At 46.1% G+C, this 19,865-nt stretch overlaps 1 protein-coding gene across 1 annotated transcript in view; it reads right to left on the bottom strand.

Annotated features, from left to right (window-relative positions):
- The window catches only part of LOC142583530 (uncharacterized), a 42,418-nt gene that overhangs the window by 5,256 nt on the left and 17,297 nt on the right, over positions 1–19,865 (bottom strand). Inside the window, exons 6-9 of the mRNA XM_075694018.1 lie at positions 18,460–18,644; positions 13,848–14,054; positions 6,145–6,269; positions 3,890–4,004 (exon numbers count right to left, since the gene is read on the bottom strand). Of these exons, the coding sequence (XP_075550133.1) occupies positions 3,890–4,004; positions 6,145–6,269; positions 13,848–14,054; positions 18,460–18,644 (632 nt within the window). The remainder of the gene's footprint in view (positions 1–3,889; positions 4,005–6,144; positions 6,270–13,847; positions 14,055–18,459; positions 18,645–19,865) is intronic.

Genomic DNA, 19,865 nt, shown 5'->3' with positions numbered 1-19,865 from the left:
AGTAGGACACAAACTCCGGCCAGCAGCTTCTCCTGCTCGCGTGGCAAATCGGATGCGCCTCAACGAAAAATACAAATGAGATATAAGCTAGTTGTGGTTTCCAGTTCCTGGTACGCGAGAATTCATTCGTGTTAGCTCACCTCACCCAGTACGGTGGCAGACTCCGACTGTGGCCGCAATTATACACGCCCTTCAACCAGAGGCTTGTGATGTAATTGTGTGCATCCAATATTACATCGGCCTTCAATTGCCGCGGGGTTACGTAAATCGTTGGGAAGCCCGCATAATTATCATCTACTTGCATCGTGCCTGGGAGAAACTCCGCATCTGCAGTGGCCCTGCACCGACTCCTAGCCTGTATGGGTCCACGCCGTGGCGCATTTCGACCTTTGTCTCGTACCTTGCCGTGGTAGAATCCACCAACCAATCGAAATACAAATGACAAGACTCGGTAATATTGCCTTTTGGCATCAGAACGCCTAAATTCTCACACGCGATTCACGGGCGGGGTGTAGTCCACAATGAACGAACGAGCGATCCAAGCGCGGTACCCAGAACCCAGCAACCGAAGGGACGGAGCGGCGGAATTAACGTCACGTGCAAGCTGTGTATACGTACAGGGGAACGGCTTCTACCCTAGTGACGTCTCGTGCATTACCCTGGTAACGTCACGACGCCTGAAGAAACGAAGCGAAAGAATCCAGAGAAGCACACGACTGTTTTTATTGCATAGCAATCATACGGTGCCTCCAGGCGCGTTCACGCCGTCGGCTGCGGCGCCGAATTACTGTCACGGCACCTGATGCACGCGCAGCCCACGCGTTAATTGTTCTGGGGTATTCAGTGACGCGACGGTCACGGAGTGCGTTTAGCTCGAAGTGCGACAAAGCCAAGTCGACGCCGCCTCACGCTCCACACAATCGCTTCCACAGCGAAGCAAGGCAGCGTTCTGCCTTCCGCTGCTGGTATGAGCGTTGTTCGCCCAAACGGTGATGCTGCAGCCGAGCCGCCGTGTGCATACCACACATCGTGGTGCATTAAGCGGTCTCAGCGAAACAGGCAGTGAACTTCTAAATGCGAACGCCGACGATTTTTCTTTCGGTCTCATTTCGTGCACGATCCAACAGCGTAAGCTGGGCCGCCAGTGGCAGCGTTCCTCATCGTGCTGGCCAGTGTTGCAGGCCGTTTGCTGGCGGCCAAGACAGTTATTGCTGTGAAGCAGTACTTCTCTCCCATTGAACGCGTCACGTCAATATGTCGCCCCCGCGTATTGTTGAACACGTTCCGAAGAGCCTCAGCGCAACGCTAAACTTTCCTACCGCTTTCAATGATTCGGCCTTCCGGCGAACCAATAATTTTTATGCGAAGCATATTAACGTAGGTTTCGGGCCTTCGCGCGACGCCCGGCGGTGGCCACCATTGACCCTGAAGTGGGGTCACGTGACATGACGTCACGTGATGACGTCACACAGGCTGCAGATGGGGCCTCATATCGCGCCGTCGGTCGCCTCCCGGCGGTGGCCACCATTAACCTGCAAGTGACCTTCAAGTAGGTCACGTGATGACGTCACACCGGCTGCAGATGGGGCCTCATATCGCGCCGTCGGTCGCCTCCCGGCGGTGGCCACCATTGACCCTGAAGTGAGATCACATGATGTGACGTCACGTGATGGCGTCACACCGGCTGCAGATGGGGCCTCATATCGCGCCGTCGGACGTCGCCCGGCGGAGGCCTCCACGCTTCGGTTCGCGCCGTCGCGCGCGCCGCGGCGGCGGCGCCACCATCGCTGCATCACGTGATATGTGACGTCACGCCAGGGATGAAGCGGCGCGCGCCCGCCGTCGCGTCAGTCTCTGTGCCCGCAACCACGCCAGCGTCTTTGCGCCGGGCGTGTATGCGGTCAAGATGCCTCCAAACACTAAGGATACGCTGAGGTTAAGCCCAGTGGATGCTTCGCATCCACTGGGCTTAACCTTGATAAGCCTCCAATTTTTTTTAATTATCCCGCAATTTAGGGACCCTTTAATGCTTGAGAGGCCTTTCGCAGTCAACGTGCCTAGCGTTCACGTATCTCGCTGCAACTATTTGTTCGAAAACAGCTGCACCTACATGACAGACACTGACATTCATGGTTGGTTACAAAGCTTTATAAATATTATAAGAACGATATTCATTCACGAACGTTGCAGTAAAAGCAATCAGATATGCGGAAGCCCGCAAGGTCGGGTGAGTTCACGAAAGTGGAGGACTGTCATCCACCAAACGGCAGCACGACCCGAGCGACCATGCCAGTTCAATCTCCTGGACCAGCACAAGGTTTTAATGAACCATGAAGCTTCTTTATGAGCAACCTGCGATGGGCTTCCTTTGTAGCTTGGCACTACTGTTGGGTGAATGAAATTTTTCCACTTTCAAGTTGTAGTAGAGCAAAATACTGTCTGTACACCAGCCTCCTCACCAGATCATTACGTATGCAGACGTATTCTTTACATCAATCAGAATACTAAGAAACACCCGAAAAAAAAAAGATGTGATGAGTATACGACATCACTCTCAAACTGGATGAAACAAAACTAGGTACATTTGGATGCTACGAAAACGACGTATCTCATCTCGCCCAGTAAATAAACATGTTAAACATGACATAAAGATAAAATTTGACGGGAACATTATCAAGCCAAAAAAAAACATTTCTTGGCGTATGGTTCAGCGAAGACTTAAAGTGGAACGTCCACATTAATCATCTAATTAATCAACTTTCGCAAACGGTAGGATGGCTGTACAGGATCGGTTCCCTTACTCTTCAGTGGGCAAAAAAAAATTTGTACTATTCGCTCTTTTATTCAAGAGACTGTTGAGGCGTATTGGCATGGATGACGAAAAGGTAAAGAAAAGTTATAACAAACGAATTGTTCATTAAAAAAAAAGTCGCAGTTGTGCCCGCAAGGCGCAGCATCGATTGCGACAGCAAATTAGGGCGGAGCTATACCAAGTAAGAATAGTAGTTTTATCGGCCGTATGAGCTTGGCATCGTTGTCTTACTGACTCAATTAACAAGCACGGCTTCATCGCGCACGAGCAAACCTGAACACACCCCACTCGATGAATGCGGACACCCGCTCTGAAAACGCTAGTGCGAGCAAGCGCGGCAGCAGCAGCGAGCGAAGTGACCTTAGTGCCGTCTATCGGCTTTAACGCAAGCGCGGCGAGAACACAACGCGCACAAAGGTACGAGCCGTCTCCATCTCACTTTCAAGATAATGCTCGCGGCCACGCGCGACCATGCAATTTCCGCACTTTTTGGCAGTTTCGAAGCCGCCCCCCCCACTTCTTCCCCCTCCCCCCCGCTCCTTCCCCGCTTGCCTCCATTTATGCCGCGCGAGAGTGAGGTACGATCATCAGTTCCCCTTGCGTCCGGTCGCGAAATGCGCAGCTACTGCCGGGGCGCTATTGTGATATCTGCCATAGGTAATGTTTAAAAAGTTTCGGGCAGCTAAGAAAAAAACACCCCTTATTATTTTTGTCATAAGTAGCCACGAGTGCATATCTTTTCTGTTGTTGTTGCCGTTGTTGTTGTTTTCACTCCTATTTACTACTGTACAAAAATTGTCTCTCATTAGCTGCTTTTCTTAGTGGGAAATATATATAACTTGGTTCCTCATGGTGTTCTGTTATGATGCGTCAAATGTTCTCGCCAGGCGTATAAAACGCCTTTTCTTTCTGTTCCTTCTCTTGTGTATGTATGCAAGACAGAAGTAATCTTCCGCTTCTTCTTCTATTTCTTCTTCTTGTTCTTCTTCTACTACTACAACTACTACTACAACTACTACTACAACTACTACTAACTACTACTATACAACTACTATTACTACTACTACTACAACTCACAAAGGTAGGGAGTCCGGGGGAACCGGTCAGCAAGGATATCGGCAAGGAGAAACAGCTTTCGTTGCTTCTGTATGCAACTGAAAGGTGAGTCTGCAGGATGATTGTCGTCACGTGCCTACAGAGAAAAGGAAAGGAGGACAGTTACGGTGAAAATACACTAGCTTCTGGCGACCAAAAGTGCCTAAGCCGTTGATGTCAATTACCACTAAGCAAACTTTTATTAACACGGAAGATTAGTATAAGGTAACTGACATTACGAAAATACACTTCGGAGATAGCAAGACGGCCACACTTGACGGGACGGAAGCGTAGTTATCTTAAGCCAGAAAAAGCTTGAACAACCTTAAGTTGCATCACCAGCTCACCTGACGTCATAGATTTTGGTAGCGCCCGCTCAAGTTAACTGTTAATCGGGAAAGGGCCACATTTCGCTTTAAAGGAACCGAATACTGGACCCATCCAGCTTTTTGTAACTTTTTCTCCCCATATACGACGAAAATACGAGAAAGATACTTGCAAATCCGTGACGCGTCACACTGATATGCGACAGCGTCACATTTAAAAAAGAAAGTTTGGCCTTCACTCGCATTAGTACTATTGTGCATTTTTCTGTGAAATAAATCGAATTAGAGTTTTTAAAAAATGATTTTTTTTATTTAAATATGGATTGGTCTTTAGTGTCTTCTTAACATATTTACTCGCAGGTACTACACACCTAAGCACGACGTGTATCGGGCATATCCCAACCACGCCAACGTGCAAATTTGCCTAAACCATGCATGAACACGTCAAGGCGAAGGCGAAGCGTTCCCTCTCTTTTATTATACACAATTAGTATGGTAATCATATTTCCGAATATGGACATGCCCAAGTATGCTTCCTCCACGGAAAGTTTGAAATCTTTATTAAGTCCTGAATACTGATTACCTTCGATGGTGTCGTTGCACATATACGCAAGTGTAACAATTTCAAACAGTATTATGGAATAAATATTTCTCTAGGTACATTTGAGGCAATCGCTTGTAACGTCCTTGAAGCAGGATTACCAATAGTGGTATACCACTATAAGCTGCAGAGGAAGCTTTAATTAAACATTGTTTTACAAGCGGAAACGGCTTGCATAACGTAATCGTAACCATCGAAATCTGGCTTGAGTAATTTTATATGCTACCTAATTTATCCAGGATTTTCTTGGGCAGCTTCGTAGAATTATCTTAAACCAGCAATCTTAAATCGACGTTTTTATTGTCAATAAGGCCAGCTTTTACACGTCATGCATTATATCAAGTCGTCATGCGTTACTCTTCATACACTTGCCGCTGTGCATTTGAATTAGTGTTTTATTATCATGTGACTTTAGCTTAACCGGTACAGCATACCCACTGCCTATCTTTATTGTCGCGCACTCATATGTAAATTTCTTGCCCTTGGTGTAACCTTGTTAGGGCAAGCTGAGTGCGACCTAAAGGAGCAGAGTGCACCCATGTAAAAAAATATAGTTTTTGATGAACGTTGGTCTTCATGTTGCAAAAGCAGAGACGATGGCTGCGCGAAAAAAAAAACAACTGTTTTGAGCTCTGTAGATGTCCTCTGAATGCACTGCCTTTGGCGTTACCGCTAATATATGCAAAGTAGTCAAGCATTTAGTAAATATGGACTACCATACACACACTACCCATTCTTAGTGAATTAGGCGTACTCCGCCAGCTTCATTGCCAGGCTTTCTGATGCGAAACCTCGTAACAATATAGTAATGTCCCAAAAAGTGGAATTTGTAATTATCCTATGCGAAATAAAAGGCGATACACTGATAAATATTCTGCATAAGTACCCTCGACAAAATATACCACCAGTGATACAAATGCACAAGAATTTATCCCAGTTCATTAAATAATAGATTATGTCTTTCACCATCCCAAACCTGCACATTGGTTTATGTGATGGGCCTTAGTCAATGGCTCGGGGTTGATTTTGCCCAACTCGCGTTTTCTTACGTGACCCCAAACCACTGTACGCGAACCTACCTACTTACCACCCAAATCGGAATGCGGCTGCCGTGGCGGAGTAAAGAACGTTATTGCAGAACGCCATAGTCAATGAACTACCACGGCGAGCAGCCATTCTTGAGCAGCCATTACTGTTTGATTTTACGAGGACAAAGTAAGAGGCAACGTGCTTTCGCAGTGCCCTGCACGCGGTGCTCATCTGCTCCGTTTTCTTTCAGCTGCAGGCTGCAAAAATATACTCGGTCTTACTGCATGCTCACGACCTCCGCCAAGAAATTGTTGACTTCCTCAGAGCTGGAAAGCCACACGCCCAGGAACGTCATAGGTTCGGTCATGCGCATATTTCGGGCCATGTTGACCGCATTCGACAAGGCCTGCGTAGAGATGCAGTCAAAAGTGTCAAAGAGAGCCCGCCGTTTCCTATTTGCACATGCTGAATATAGCTGAAGTTTAATAAAAGTGTATTCCCGAATGAGCACTCAGTTGCAATGGGCGCTGATTCAATGTGCGCGTTGTATTTATTCCAGTTAACCACTGAATTGCAAGGCATGCGATTTCCTGTTTGTTTTTGTTTGTCTATTTGTGTTTGTGTTTGTCTTTAGGCTATTGCGTCCAAAGGAGAATAAAACAAGGTCGAGAGGGCTGTTTTATTTCTACCTTTATGCATACAGATACGTATCGCGTTACACCAGGAGGGTTTTTGCATGTTCATCAGATCGTAAAAGGTGAGTATATGATTGCGGCCATTGACGCTGTGACTCCCGCGTTGATAGTACTGAGATGAGGCAATCCAGAGCAATATGTAGTTATGGAAAAAAAAAGAAAACGCCATTGCAGCGTAAGAACACGTACGCAATTCACGACTTTAGCGCTGTGGGCATGGCACCCGGTTCTCCTGGGCTGGAGGGCAACGAACTTGCCCACCAGTTCGCCCTAGAATTGGAACACCGGGTAGAGGAAGGTGAGCCACAGTCCATAATTAGTTATAGGGACATTACGAACCATTACAAGATGGAGAGGTGCCGTTATCTCGATCCTCACAAATCGCTTAGCAGAGAACAACAAAAGACCTACAGGCACATACAGGCAGGGTCCTTGCCGCACCCTTGCCTTCAAAACAATATGTACCCGGAAAGGTAAGAAAATGAATGTAATTTCTGCAATCACTCAGTTAGGCACGCTCCAACACGTCATTGGAGTATGCGATTTCGTCAAGGCGAACCCCCACCTCTTACCTGCCCCACTACCCTACCCCATCCCTCATCCACCCTTACCGAGCAATGGGAGACCTTACTAACCAGCCCCACCCTGGAAGACCAGCTCGTCCTGATCTCCAGGGCCCAGGCGGCTAGGGAAGCGTATGGGTCCCATGAAGAGGGAACCACTTCCATCGACGGCGTCTAAGAAGTTGTCGAGCTCGACTCAATGAAGTGGTCTCTCTCTCTCTCTCTCTCTGAAATAATTTTAGAACGGAATTTAAAGGCCGACATGGCATCAGTGGCAGGCGATAGAGGCGGGTGCATGCGTTGGCGTGAGTGCCTTACCACCAAGCCCACCAATCCCCGCCCTCCTGATGGTTGAGCATTCAGTAAGTGCGCGGCACGTCGTCGCGGTATGCTTGCTGCTAGGGTGTGCGTGCTTGATCTATAGGTCCGCCAGATCAAGAACGACATTTTTCTGGTGAAGCATATGATAAATGATGAGCTTTCCGCCGCGCTTGGAACTGGTCCGGTAGTTTAGGAGATCGGGACACTCTCTGCTCCGATTACGTGCCTGCGCGTTCAATATACAAGTAGCTGAAATAAGCAAGTGCTTTAATAAATTTAAAGGCACTTACTAGCTGCTCAGTTCCTAAAAAGTTAAAGGCTAGTAGTATATTGCATCGCGTTTTTATTATGGCTCTTCTCACTGTGAGTCTTCGGTTCTGTGTACTTAGAATGCTGAGCTCGTCGCTTACCCTAGAGATGAAAGAGCAAGCTGTCTACCGACTATTATCAAGAGACGTGTCCTACGTAGGAGGCTATCAATTCTATTGAAAATTTTCGATTCGCAAGAGGTCTAACGATGTCACCAGATAATACATTTCTTTTACTTGGCGTGGTATCTCGTGCTACACGGGAAATGTTGCGCACTCTCCAATTCGGTATTTGTCAAGTCGTAAGTTCCAGGGCGGGACAACGACAGACTAATGACGTGGACACCTCGTGTTGAAACGTTAAAGGAAAGAAATATCAAACGCGGGTGTATTCCGTATGCTATCAAACAACAACAACGCCATCCATAATCCTGTTGATCCCATTGACCTACAAAAAGACAGACATTATCGTTTCATGGTGTGAAAAATGGCTCATGCCTCCTACCCTAATAAGTGCCAATGTGTGTCGTTTTCGCCTAAGCGCAGCATTACAAATTACGCGTACCACATAAGCTCAACTATGATACCACGAACAGACTGCTATAAGTATATAGGTGTTTACTTGACATCGTCATTATCATGGGTTACTCACATTGAAACAATATGCGCAAACACCTCGCGCACACTTGGTTTTTTGTGTCGCGATCTGAAATATGCATCGCCCGCTATTAAAAAACTTGCACATCAGACATACGTTCGGCCGAAACGGGGGTACGCATATATCTGGCCCCTCGCAAGCATATCTCACCTACGAATTAGAAGCCATTCAGAATCGTGCTGCACGCTTTATCGTGTCAAACTACTCAAGTAAAACCAGCATAACTGAACTAAAACGCACACTCGATCTTCCCAGTCTCCAATCACGTCGTATCATCTCGCGTCTCTGTATGCTTGACTCTTTCTACTATCACCCAGCCAGACACCCTCGACTACAACCCCCGCCTAGAATCTCTCCCCGTCTCAACCACAGCTGTCCAATCGCGCACATTCAGTGCCGTACGTCTTCGATGAAGGATTCTTTTTTTTTCCAAATACAATAGCGCTGTGGAACACTCTGCCCGACTGTATTGTCTCTTCCGCCGACCACAGGACTTTCCGTGAGAAACTAACAATTCACTGCACCTAGAATGGTTTGTTAAAAAATGCATTTACTATTGACCCCTTTTAATTAATTCATAGTGATTTGTTTTCTCATGCATAGTATGTATTTAGCAGTATTTATGTAGTAGTATTTTGTTGTATTTTATAGCTTTTTTACAGTGATATTGATGATAGTACCGCTTGCTCGGTTCCCTCCTGAGCGTTGTTTCCTTTTCTATTCTTCGTCTATCTTTTCTTCCTCTTTTCCCTCCTTTGCGTGATGAAGAGTTCATCACACTTCGTTTGCCCCCGCCTTATGTAATGCCTCCGGGCATTTAAGGCTTCAATAAATGAAATGAAAAAAAAAATAAAAAACAGCGCTGGCTGCTGCGTGAATGCTTGGCTTCGCATGTATATGGCTCTCGATGAAGGTCTCCTGTGATACAGCCTTAATACGCCGCAGGGTATTTTCTAAACGAACATGAAAGCGTTCCCTAGTACGCAAGCAAAATCCTTGAGAGTGTGCCTCGGCCTACCGAAAAACACATGAAGTACAGGAATCATTTCAGAAAGCAGACGCCTATCGGTTGCAGTGCTTCTGCAGCAGGAGTTTCTTCGAGTTCATATGCACTTTGCTGCCAGAGTGCCACGTAATTCGCTTGCTTCAGGCACTTGTCCTGTCCTTCGGAGGTTACTGCGGACTAATTCTCAAAGCACTTCTATGCCGGCGGAGCCGCCATAGAAATTCCCTTTTTGGTCAATTTTCACTTCAGTGGCTGGGTGTTCAAAAGCAAGAGAAATACACCCGCGCCAACACGGACATATTTCGCTCTATAGCATATTAACAGCAACTACAGGGCTCACCATCATATTTACACTGATGGCTCTGTAAGGCGTACATGATCTGTCATTGATATGTGGATTCCGTCTGCGAGTGTTGCCATCTCTGCCACTCTCAGTCGTCGCACTTCAGCTACAACCGCTGAAGTAGCTGCACTGCCGGCAGCTTATGTTTACATCATAGACCAGAGTACTGCGTCCTGGATCATCTTCAGCCACTCAAGAGCAAGCCTACAGTCCGTGAAGTCGCAACGCACGTAGGAACAACTCATCACGGACATCAGACGCCTATGCATGAAAGCCTGCGAGCGGCATCAGGGCGTTGTGCCACAGTGGTTACCTTCCCAGTGCGGTATACAAGGCAACGTTCAACCTGACTTTGCTGCCAAAGCTTAATGGACACGACACTTTACGAGAAGTGATCCAGATGCCTGTCCCGAGAAAACATGCGGCGACAGTGGCATGTCCACACGCTTGACGATTACAGCGATCTCTGTGGACAGATGCAAGCCATCAGTAGTGATCCCTAACTGAATTCTAACCATCTGGACACTCCTATATGCCACAAGACCTCAATAGGCATGGCCAAACATGCCTTCACTGCATCAGGCTCAACGTGACCTACAGGAACTACTTCAAGTGCCATATTCTACTGACGGACTTGCCATTGTGCTCTGAAAGTAGCACCACATAAAACCTACAATATGTTCTGTGCGACTGCTGCCGCTACTCGTCAAACAGACAGTCTGTGAAGGCGTCACGACACGTGTAACGAAATTCTAGCTTAGAACTGCGGCATCTTCTCGGCCCGTGGCAAAGCAGCTCTTGCGCCTTACGCGCCACGGAAGCACTGCTGATGTTCTTGTGGGCCAAAGTTTCTTTAAAGCTTAAACATTAACGAAATTTTGTAAATATATTTGCAGTGTATACAAGGTGTTTCACGTAACTTGAACGAAGGATTTTAAAAGAGTTGTTAAACGCCGTTGTGTGAAACTAAGGAGATATGGTTAACCGTCATGTGGCTCTCTTCAAATTATTCTTCTTATATTTAGCGCCTGATTAATTAAGTAATTTGGATAAGTTATTCAACATTTTTACTACTCACTTTAAGGCCAATTGGATTTCGTTACATTGTAGAGGGGGTTCAGAAACGACCAATCCAATTTTCTGTGGCCACGAAGAATCTGCGTGGTGACCTTTCCCGTCGTTTAAAGAAAGCCCGCGAAATATGAAATAAAACCACGTGACGGCGCTCATGCGCTATTAGAGTGCCTCGATGTAGCGCACCGCCGTACAGGGTGCTGACACCTTTTGGCCTGCGCGGCGCCGCCATTTTGCTCCGCAATCACCTAATTGAGGCGAGTCGCTTGCTACGCCCGTTCCTTCCAGCCTTGGCAAAGTAGCATTGTTGGGGAGTTTGCGAAGCTTCTATGTTGTGCTCCAGGTGCTTGGCGATTGAACTGTGTTCAGCCGCAAAAACCAGCATTCCAGGGTGTTGTGCACCGCTGTGTGCTGGCTTGACAACGAAAGGCATGCGCCCTTTTCGCTTTCAATGGCATAAGGAACGGAGAAAAGTATGAGAGGCGAAAGTGAGGCCTAAAAAACAGGAATGCGAGTGATAACTCGAAGATCTGCGAGGTAAGCCATAAAACCTATGCTGCTTATTATAAGAGTATTGCACCTGTCCGCCTTTAGGAACAAGCATTGTGTGGTTAGAATAATGCCAAGAAGCTTGCTTTTGTTTGTTTGATCATTCTTATTGCGGCCGGCACGCCGCATTATCAGTTTTTCTGTGACGCGAGATGCGACCAGATTTATCTCGATTGATCCGAGCCACGCGCGACTATGTCGGGTTCCAGAATTTTGTCGTTGTCTTTAGCATGTTATCTCGAAGTTTCCTTCGCGGCTTTAAATTGAGCTTGGACGAGAGCGGGGGGCATCCCGTTCATCGATGACAGCCGAGCAGGTTAGCTCCTACGGCCACCGCGAAGTGGTGCAGTTCTTAGCCGGCGCAGTTAGTGTTTCATTTAGGAGCCTTTCCGTGCCTCTTTCACGACCAAGGCAGATAATCCACAACAAGGCAAATAATTTTCGACATACGCGGATAACTCAACATCAACTGGTTGCCGATTTGTAGAAACAGACAGAATTGAAGCCTACCTAGCTGCACGGTAGTCATTTCCTCTGAGATCTAGGCATGCAAGCACACGCTATTTTATTTCTGTGTGCAAGGAGCGCCTAGGATTGCGAGTAAATGTGCAAGACTTTCATACACCTGAATTTTCTGGCGCAAGCGCACGCTAAACAAGAATGTCGGCCGACGCTCCATTGCCCGCCGCATCTGCGCTCGCCACAATATGGCCGTCACGAAAGCAGTCCCTGCACCCTGTACCGCAGCGCGCTACATCGAGGCACCCTATCGCTATCGTATTGCAGCACCCTAAACCAAGCTTCAAGCATATCGCTTATCAGGGACGACGGCGCTTCCTATGCCACCGTCAAAGATTCTAACGACGCACTATGAAGTTTATGCCATAGCCGCGGCCGATCACTTCGCCACGATCCGTGCGCACGGTTATTACGCTCAAAAGACGGTTGAGAACACTGCTATAGAATAGCGCATAAGCATAGTCACGTGGTTTTATTTCACATAACGCTAGCTTTCTTTAAACGGCAGGAAAAAAAAAAGAAATCACCCGTAGCATGCATGTAACCACAAAAAAATTGCATCAGTCGTTTCTGAATCGCTTCTATAACGCGACGATACGCAGTTGTCCCTAAATTGAATATTAAAAATTTTGCTTAAATTATATTAGTTAATTAACTAATTGAGCATAATATCAAAAGTACGCTAATGAGCGCCGCAGGACGCCAAACTATATGTCGTTGATCTCATTCTTCTGCGGGTAACCACCTCATTTAAATCCTTGGTGAAAGTTACGTGAAGCACCCTGTATGTGTGTGTTGGTGGTATGTGTATGTTTGTTGCTGTTGTGTGTGTTGTAAAAGTGTTTATCACTGCGTATATCGTAATGGTCATCCAGCCCCCTGGAGCATCATGTCAGGAGATAATGACAGCCTATTATCTCCAGCATATCATTAATCTTGTGCCTCTCTCTCTCTATTACATCCATGTAAACGTTTAAAAGATGCCGGGCACCATGCACTCGTCCTTCTTTATTGATCATGGTGAAAATATTGTTTGTAAATATTACCGCCATTTACTCTATATTTTGTCCTGAAACAGTGACTTCTAAAATATCTTTCCCGCTGTTGGATTTCAAAAGCTGCTTTAATGATATCGTACGAGGGCGGCATTTCTTACGATCGAAAGTGAATCCGTCCTATAAAGCGCGAGGCACTCAAACAGTAAAAAATTCTGGCCTAAGCTCTCAGCAGAGTAGTCCAACATGCCTGCAGGTGTGGCAGTGCTGTTGGGCGCATATGAATAGTCAACATTATCATCATAGTCATCATCATCCCAATTTGTTGAACCGTTAAAGTCTCCTTTCCAAGGTATTACATAAGGGACAGCACAAGCAGAAAATGCAGATAGCTGGTACAAAATCTAGGAGAAAGTAGTGTGGAAGTGACAGAAAGGGTTATGCAAGACTTATGCAAGGCTATGCGAGCTGTCTGTGCTCCAAAAATCTGACAGGTGTTGAATAAAGCTGAATTAAGTTGAATTGAATTAGTCTCTCTATACAGTGAAATGGCGGTCCTCATAGGGCGGCGACCGGTAAAGCTCGCTCACATTAACGCACCATAGCTAATATATGTATATATATATATATATATATATATATATATATATATATATATATATATATTTGGAAAACGAACTGCCTCGCAAAGGGCACTGCTGATAATAAAATAAGTTCCAGCGCTTATCAAATGGGTGCCGCAGTGCTACAGTTGACTTGCCAAGGAAGTCCGAGCCTCTCCTTAAACAATAGAAGGGGGGCCGGTTCCCCCCTGACATTAAGCACTGGGGTTATGTATACAAAACCAACTCAGAACTCCAACAAATTCAGGTGGCAGCATGGCTACACGTGAATTCAAGTTAACAATATGATACAAACTGAGCTCTCTGTGAAGGCATGGCCCAAGATCTTGCCTGGAACATTGCTGACAGCATGCGGAGATTGATTCCAGTCTTGAACGTGAAGTCGAACACACCCATGGCCGATGCGTTCATGGTGCGCACAAGTTGGGTAAGCTGAGTGCCCATTTTCGGTATGACTTCGACAGTGCTGCCACTTTTCCCGACTCCGGCGAGCGTGAAACCGAGGCCTACCTCCATGTTTTGGGCGGCCGCAACAGCCTACGAAATAAGAGCGACAGATGCGAAATAAATGTGCTTAGAGGCGACACTGATACCACGCAAAGCTAAATGCTAGTGCTTAAGCCAGGCGTCTATTGGAAGCTAAGCCCGGAACGCTTAAACCTTGCAGTAAAGCGTGACAGTCTATCAGTCATATATGTTAATGGACTACAACCGGAGTGAATATGGCGTTTCAATGCCGGTTCGTGTTTCCTTAATGGAAACCAGTGTCGTAGTCAATTTTTAAGAGGAGGCGAGTAGGAAAGCCGGGGTGGTCTCGTTGTGAACTATTCCAAGAGGTTGGCGACACTCTGGCCTTATACCGTTGGCTCGCGTTTAACTTTGTGATCACCAGTGTGTGGCTTTTTTCGACAGGTAAACTAGTCCTTCGGGGACTTTATATGCAGCTAGCACAAGAATAGCACAAGCTGGCTTACCTCTTACTCATTAGGGCTTCAGAAAGGAAGTTCACGTAAACTCATTCTTCGTTCTACAGTAGTGTACAGCTCGAAAGTTGTTTTGCGTGCTCCGTCCATCTGCTCTTTCGATTACACAGTTGCAGTATTCGGCATGGGCCGTTCTCAACCCAATTTATTTACATGACGTTGCAACGATAAAACAAACCGTAGAATTACCTGCTATGCAATTAGCTCACGCTCTGTGCAGGGTACAGTGCGGCCTACTGTTATAACTTTCGAAGTCTTCCCGCGCGCAAGTGTACAATCGCCCTGTGGGGTATCCTGCAAGAGTCCACCTAGTGGACTGTCCATTTCGGCCGCTGCTTATTGGCTAGGGCCGCTCGTCTCCTCCTCACTTGTACAGCTGCATCCAATCAGCAACGGCCGAAATGGAAAGTCCACTTGGTGGACTCTTACATAATACCCCGCCTTCTCTGCAGCAAATGGCTGACGGTTGATGGCGCTGCTTCCTTTCTACACACACCACTGTGTAGGACATTCACACCATCTTCAGCCATTACTTTCAGCTTACCCTCTGGCAAATGTGCAGCAAAGTAATAGCCGCACATTAGAGTGCTACCTTTAACGGAGGATCACCCGGCATGTAAAAAGCCGTGCCAAAGTCAACGCCACTACACTCCAGTGACTGTTCGCGGAAGCTATACACCATACGATGTGCGCGCTTTCGACCAAGTAGATGTCCAAAGTTGTCTTTGTAATGCGGTTGAAGCAAAAGAAAAGCTATTAAGGAGGGTTTTAAACATTCAGCCTATGGAAGCGTTACTTTCGTAATATTTCAACCTGTGCATGTGACTGCCAGAAGTGTTTATAAACTAGGCACTAAATATTCTTTATCACGACCTACTGCTATTGCGACTTAATGACAGACGCAGAGTGGTGCTTAGAATCATATTCTTGCAATACTCATCCACCTAATTTATTCCCCATGCAGGACGAAGGCCTCTCCAAGAAGTCTCCAGTTACACCGTCATATGTCGGCTAACTCCGCGGTATGCCCACAAATTTTCTCATTTCAGCTCCCCGCCCTTTCCACGGCCGTCCCCAAATGTGCTTGCTTCCCTTTGTAACCATTTCATTACTGCACTATATCAGTGCAAGGAAATAGAAGATAGCTTGATTCGTACCGTCTCTTTATGACTGTCACTGATGCAAACGCGTCCTTACTTTTTTCGCCATGCTTTCGCCGTGCTGCTGTAGTTCGGCCATAAGGGGGTTTGATTACGTGGAGGGGGGCGGGGGGAGGGGTTCGATTGATTAAGTTATTTTTTATTGTATTCTTTTTTGTCTGACATTTGCAAAGCGGCTACTAGGTTAAGACAGTACACTACTACTAGAGTTACCACCAGTACTACTAGTACTAACAGCGTTGCTACTAGTGTAAGACCAGTGGAAGACTGCATTCATTTCATTACGCTCCATTCTTACTGCACTTTAAAGAAAGGGACGGCATTATGCGTTTTGTCAACACCAGCATCTTTTAAGTTAAGGCAAAAATTATTAAAGACTTCTGGCGACAGCTTCTTTGCCAGTTCAGCCCATGTATGAAGTCCTGGGTTGGGAAATGACTTTTTTTTAATAAATGGAGCTGATTGGTCTAGACATGTGATGAGGTTGTAGGTTTTTTTAATTCTCTATGGAACTACGCAATGTAACAACAAAGGCTACCCAGAATTCTCATCGAAATGTCTATATCTTTTAATAAAATAAAACATTATTTGCCTTCTTCACTGGTGTTTGGCGTATCTGTTCTGTTGGTTTTCCACGCAGTATAAGGTTCACTAAGCTCGTATGGGAGAGAGAGAGAGAGAGAGAGAGAGAGAGAGAGAGAGAGAGAGAGAGAGAGAGAAGTTTATTTACAGAAAGGCAGAGAGGTCGGCCTGAGCTATAACTTGCTCTGGCCTGCTACTCTACTCTGGGGAAAAGGGACGGGGAGGGAAACGGCTGATGAATGATGATGGTATAAGGAAGAGATGCGTATATACAAATTCACAGAGTTGTGGTATCTCTAAAGGCGCGCGTCCAGCCCAGTGGCTTGGAGAAAAGCTACAGCGGCTCTTGTTACCAGGGCTGCGCTGGTTGCATTAGGCCAAGGACCTAAAAGAAACTCGTCCGATGGGAGTGCAGACGTAAACTAAGCCGATCCAGGAGATAGTGAAATGAAAACTGGGTCTATCCGGGGATAGTCTAATAGAAACATTCGCCAATCCCGGAGAAAGTGTAATACACAGTCACGTGAGTCACATGGGTCGCGTAGCGGGGAGCTCCGCGGAAAACGCGGTCGCGTGGGTGGGAAAGGTGGACTAGGGGTGAGCGCGTAAAAACCCAAATAGTGTGAGTGCGTGGAATTTGCCTCCGTTTGGTGGGACCGAGGCGCATAATCAAAGCCAAAAACAAGCGTGTTGCGGATAAGGAACATGATCGCTATGCCGCAAAACGCGGCGCCGAAAACGTACCGCGAAGCAAAACGACAAAAACAACAAAAACTCAGCAGCCCCTAGTCAATGACTCCGTCAGGCATTTCCGTCGCAACGTACTACTTCACGTTACCAAGTAACCCAGTCAAACAACCAAACGAATGTTTGCATGAGCAATGGTGAAAATTGTCCTTCGCTGTAACGCCCATGTACGGTTCGAGTCACCGGCGACATCCTGCCATTTGTGACACTCCATTGTGTGAGATAGGAACAGCACATTCAAGGAAGGACACCCTAAGAGCAGAGTATAGATTAAGGACTGTGACGGCCGCGGATTACTGTGCGGGGACTTGCACTTGAATGGAGGCATGTGGTGTGCAAGTATCCACACGCGCACGTTAGACGGCAAGCATCGCGTAATCCTAGCATCACTATCCCTGATTCCGGCGTATTAAGATACATTTCTGCTTTCGTTTCCGGCAATTTATTCGCAGTACTCGCCTCAGCATTACCAGTACCTGCAATACCCACTAAAAGCGTGCTTTTTTTTTTGCGTGATATAGCTCCTTTTACACTAGTAGTCGCAAATACTTGCTGCAGAACACAATTGAATAATTTATGCTTGTCAGGTAGTCAATTATTGTTCAAGCTGACCACGCAACATAGAAGCGTCTGTTCAAGCGTGCCTGTAGCGGCGCGTCCTTGATACGTTACTTTACACTCCGCGTTAGTGGCCACTCATTGCCAAGTTGTTGTTTTTCTTTGCACCTGACAGAACACAAGATTGCTCCTATCCTATAGATCAGACTTCGGTTCCTCGAAAACAACGACATCCTGCACCAACCTAATTACAAAAATTTAATTCTGGGGTTCTATCGTGACGTAATTCCAATATGATCATAAGCCACGCCGTAGTTCGGTACTCTGGAACAACTTTGACCATTTGGTGTTCGTTAACATGTACATAAGGTATATTTTCGCGGTAATCACACATTTCAGCTTGTGTCGCCCCGCCCGCTATCTGCCATGGAAAACAAGAATATATAGGTATATCCTAGGGCACGATTTCGAAAGCAAAATTATTCGCTGATTAGCTTGTGCATGGCGCACTCGGTTGGACGCTTCCGGTGGCGTCATTTTTGTGGTGAACATTTATAAAGCTTAGGTTGGCGGCAGGCCTAAGTTCACCGCTTGCGCACCTGTCTTTCGCTCCATCTAACCCAGGTTTCAAATCAGTGCCAATGCGCTCTTTCACTCGATCTCTTTTTCATAGCTCGCACTAAAAGTAATGCATTTCTTTTTAACCTTTTCTTTCGCCGACGCACAAGTTATACCATTATACTCCACGATTCAGAAAGACCACTCACTGGTGCCTTTTAATTTTCAATGACTGGCAGTGCCGAAGGTGGCCTAATTGCTAACACAAAAGGCAAACAGGTGCACTGAAGCATCGCTTATAACAATCAGCAACGGCAGAAAATGACCGTTTCTGGTCAGGGCACGGCCACAGACCTCGATGAACGTGTTCCAACTCGTTGTTCCATAGAGCGACCGGAACGTCCCCTTCATTGCAACGAGATCTGGATACACGGCGTAGTCGCAATAGCCACGAGCAAAAATACTTTTGTCGTGGAAATCCTTGCCAACGACGCAGAACATCATTCCGCTCCGAGGGGTGGACATCGTCGCTTGCTCCGCTGGATAAATTCGGGAGCGTCCTCCGGGTTAATTTAGAGCTATTGCAACAGCTAATGCAAGCAAGAGAAGCAAACACATAAAGGCAAATACGTCCTCATGAATATTTCTTTTACATAAGCAGGATACGCCCAACTTTAGCAGTCTTAATGCTCTAGTCCTAAGATGCTATCCATGTGACGACACATCACCTAGGAGCAATATTAGCCTTGTATACATTATAGGCACTTGGTCTAAAATGCCAACTCCACCAATTAGCAGGGAACAAGCAGATTTCAGAAAAACCAAGGTGAACTTTATCTTCCTAATGTAGTGAAGCACCTACTACCCCCTACATTCAGCACTGCATTAATATTACCTGATGCATATGCGTATAGGGAACTTATTGTAAGATGGGTAACTTATGCCTGTTGTTCTACAAATGCTCTGTACATCAACTCTAGCTCAAGTGGTGAATGTATATATATACATAAAGAGAGAGAGAGAAAGGCGATGCCCTTTATATTGGGTTTGGGACAAGTATCACCTTGCCATATAAGAAAAAGTTATGCGCTCATGCTCCAACGCTATATCATGCCATAAAAGATTTTGAAAAATTGCTCCGATCGTGTTCATGTTTTACATTTACCCCAGATCTGTAGCCTGATTAGACCCAGATTGGCTACTAAAATTATTTCACTACTATGGCCAAGATTGACTGATTAGGCCCATACTGTCTGCTAAAATGCAGAGCATCAAAATATTGCTGACACAGCTGGCGAACAGTGCGCCGATACATCACGCGCTAACTTTTTATAACAAGATATCTCAGTGTCAGATTTCGTACGACTGTTACACCAAGGCTAGACTTCTTTACTTAATAATAGTCTCGCAATGACTATTCTCTTTTAGGTTGTATTTGTAATCTGAGCAAATTAAGCGAACATTTAAAGTCGCAACCATTCAATTCATCCCTAACGAGCCAATTTAAGAGGTTGTTGCCGAATGCATTCTGCTACATTAAAAGGCACTAAAAACAATTATTAGGAAAAGAAAGCAAGTGCGAAAGAATAGAATGACTACAAGAATGTGCCAATAAAGAAGTGCCTAATTATTTTTAGAAGCTCCTCCAGTTCCTCAAATGCCCTATGATAGCAGAACAATCCGTGGCTCCAGTGACATTGTAATCGTTTGAATACATATTTCTCTTGTATTAATACCGCTAGCTCTTGTTCGACGATTCA

This window comes from Dermacentor variabilis, chromosome 5, assembly GCF_050947875.1.
Source record: "Dermacentor variabilis isolate Ectoservices chromosome 5, ASM5094787v1, whole genome shotgun sequence".
NCBI lineage: Eukaryota > Metazoa > Arthropoda > Arachnida > Ixodida > Ixodidae > Dermacentor > Dermacentor variabilis.
Note: the sequence above shows the minus strand (reverse complement) of the source record. Positions and strands in the feature narration are given on the sequence as shown.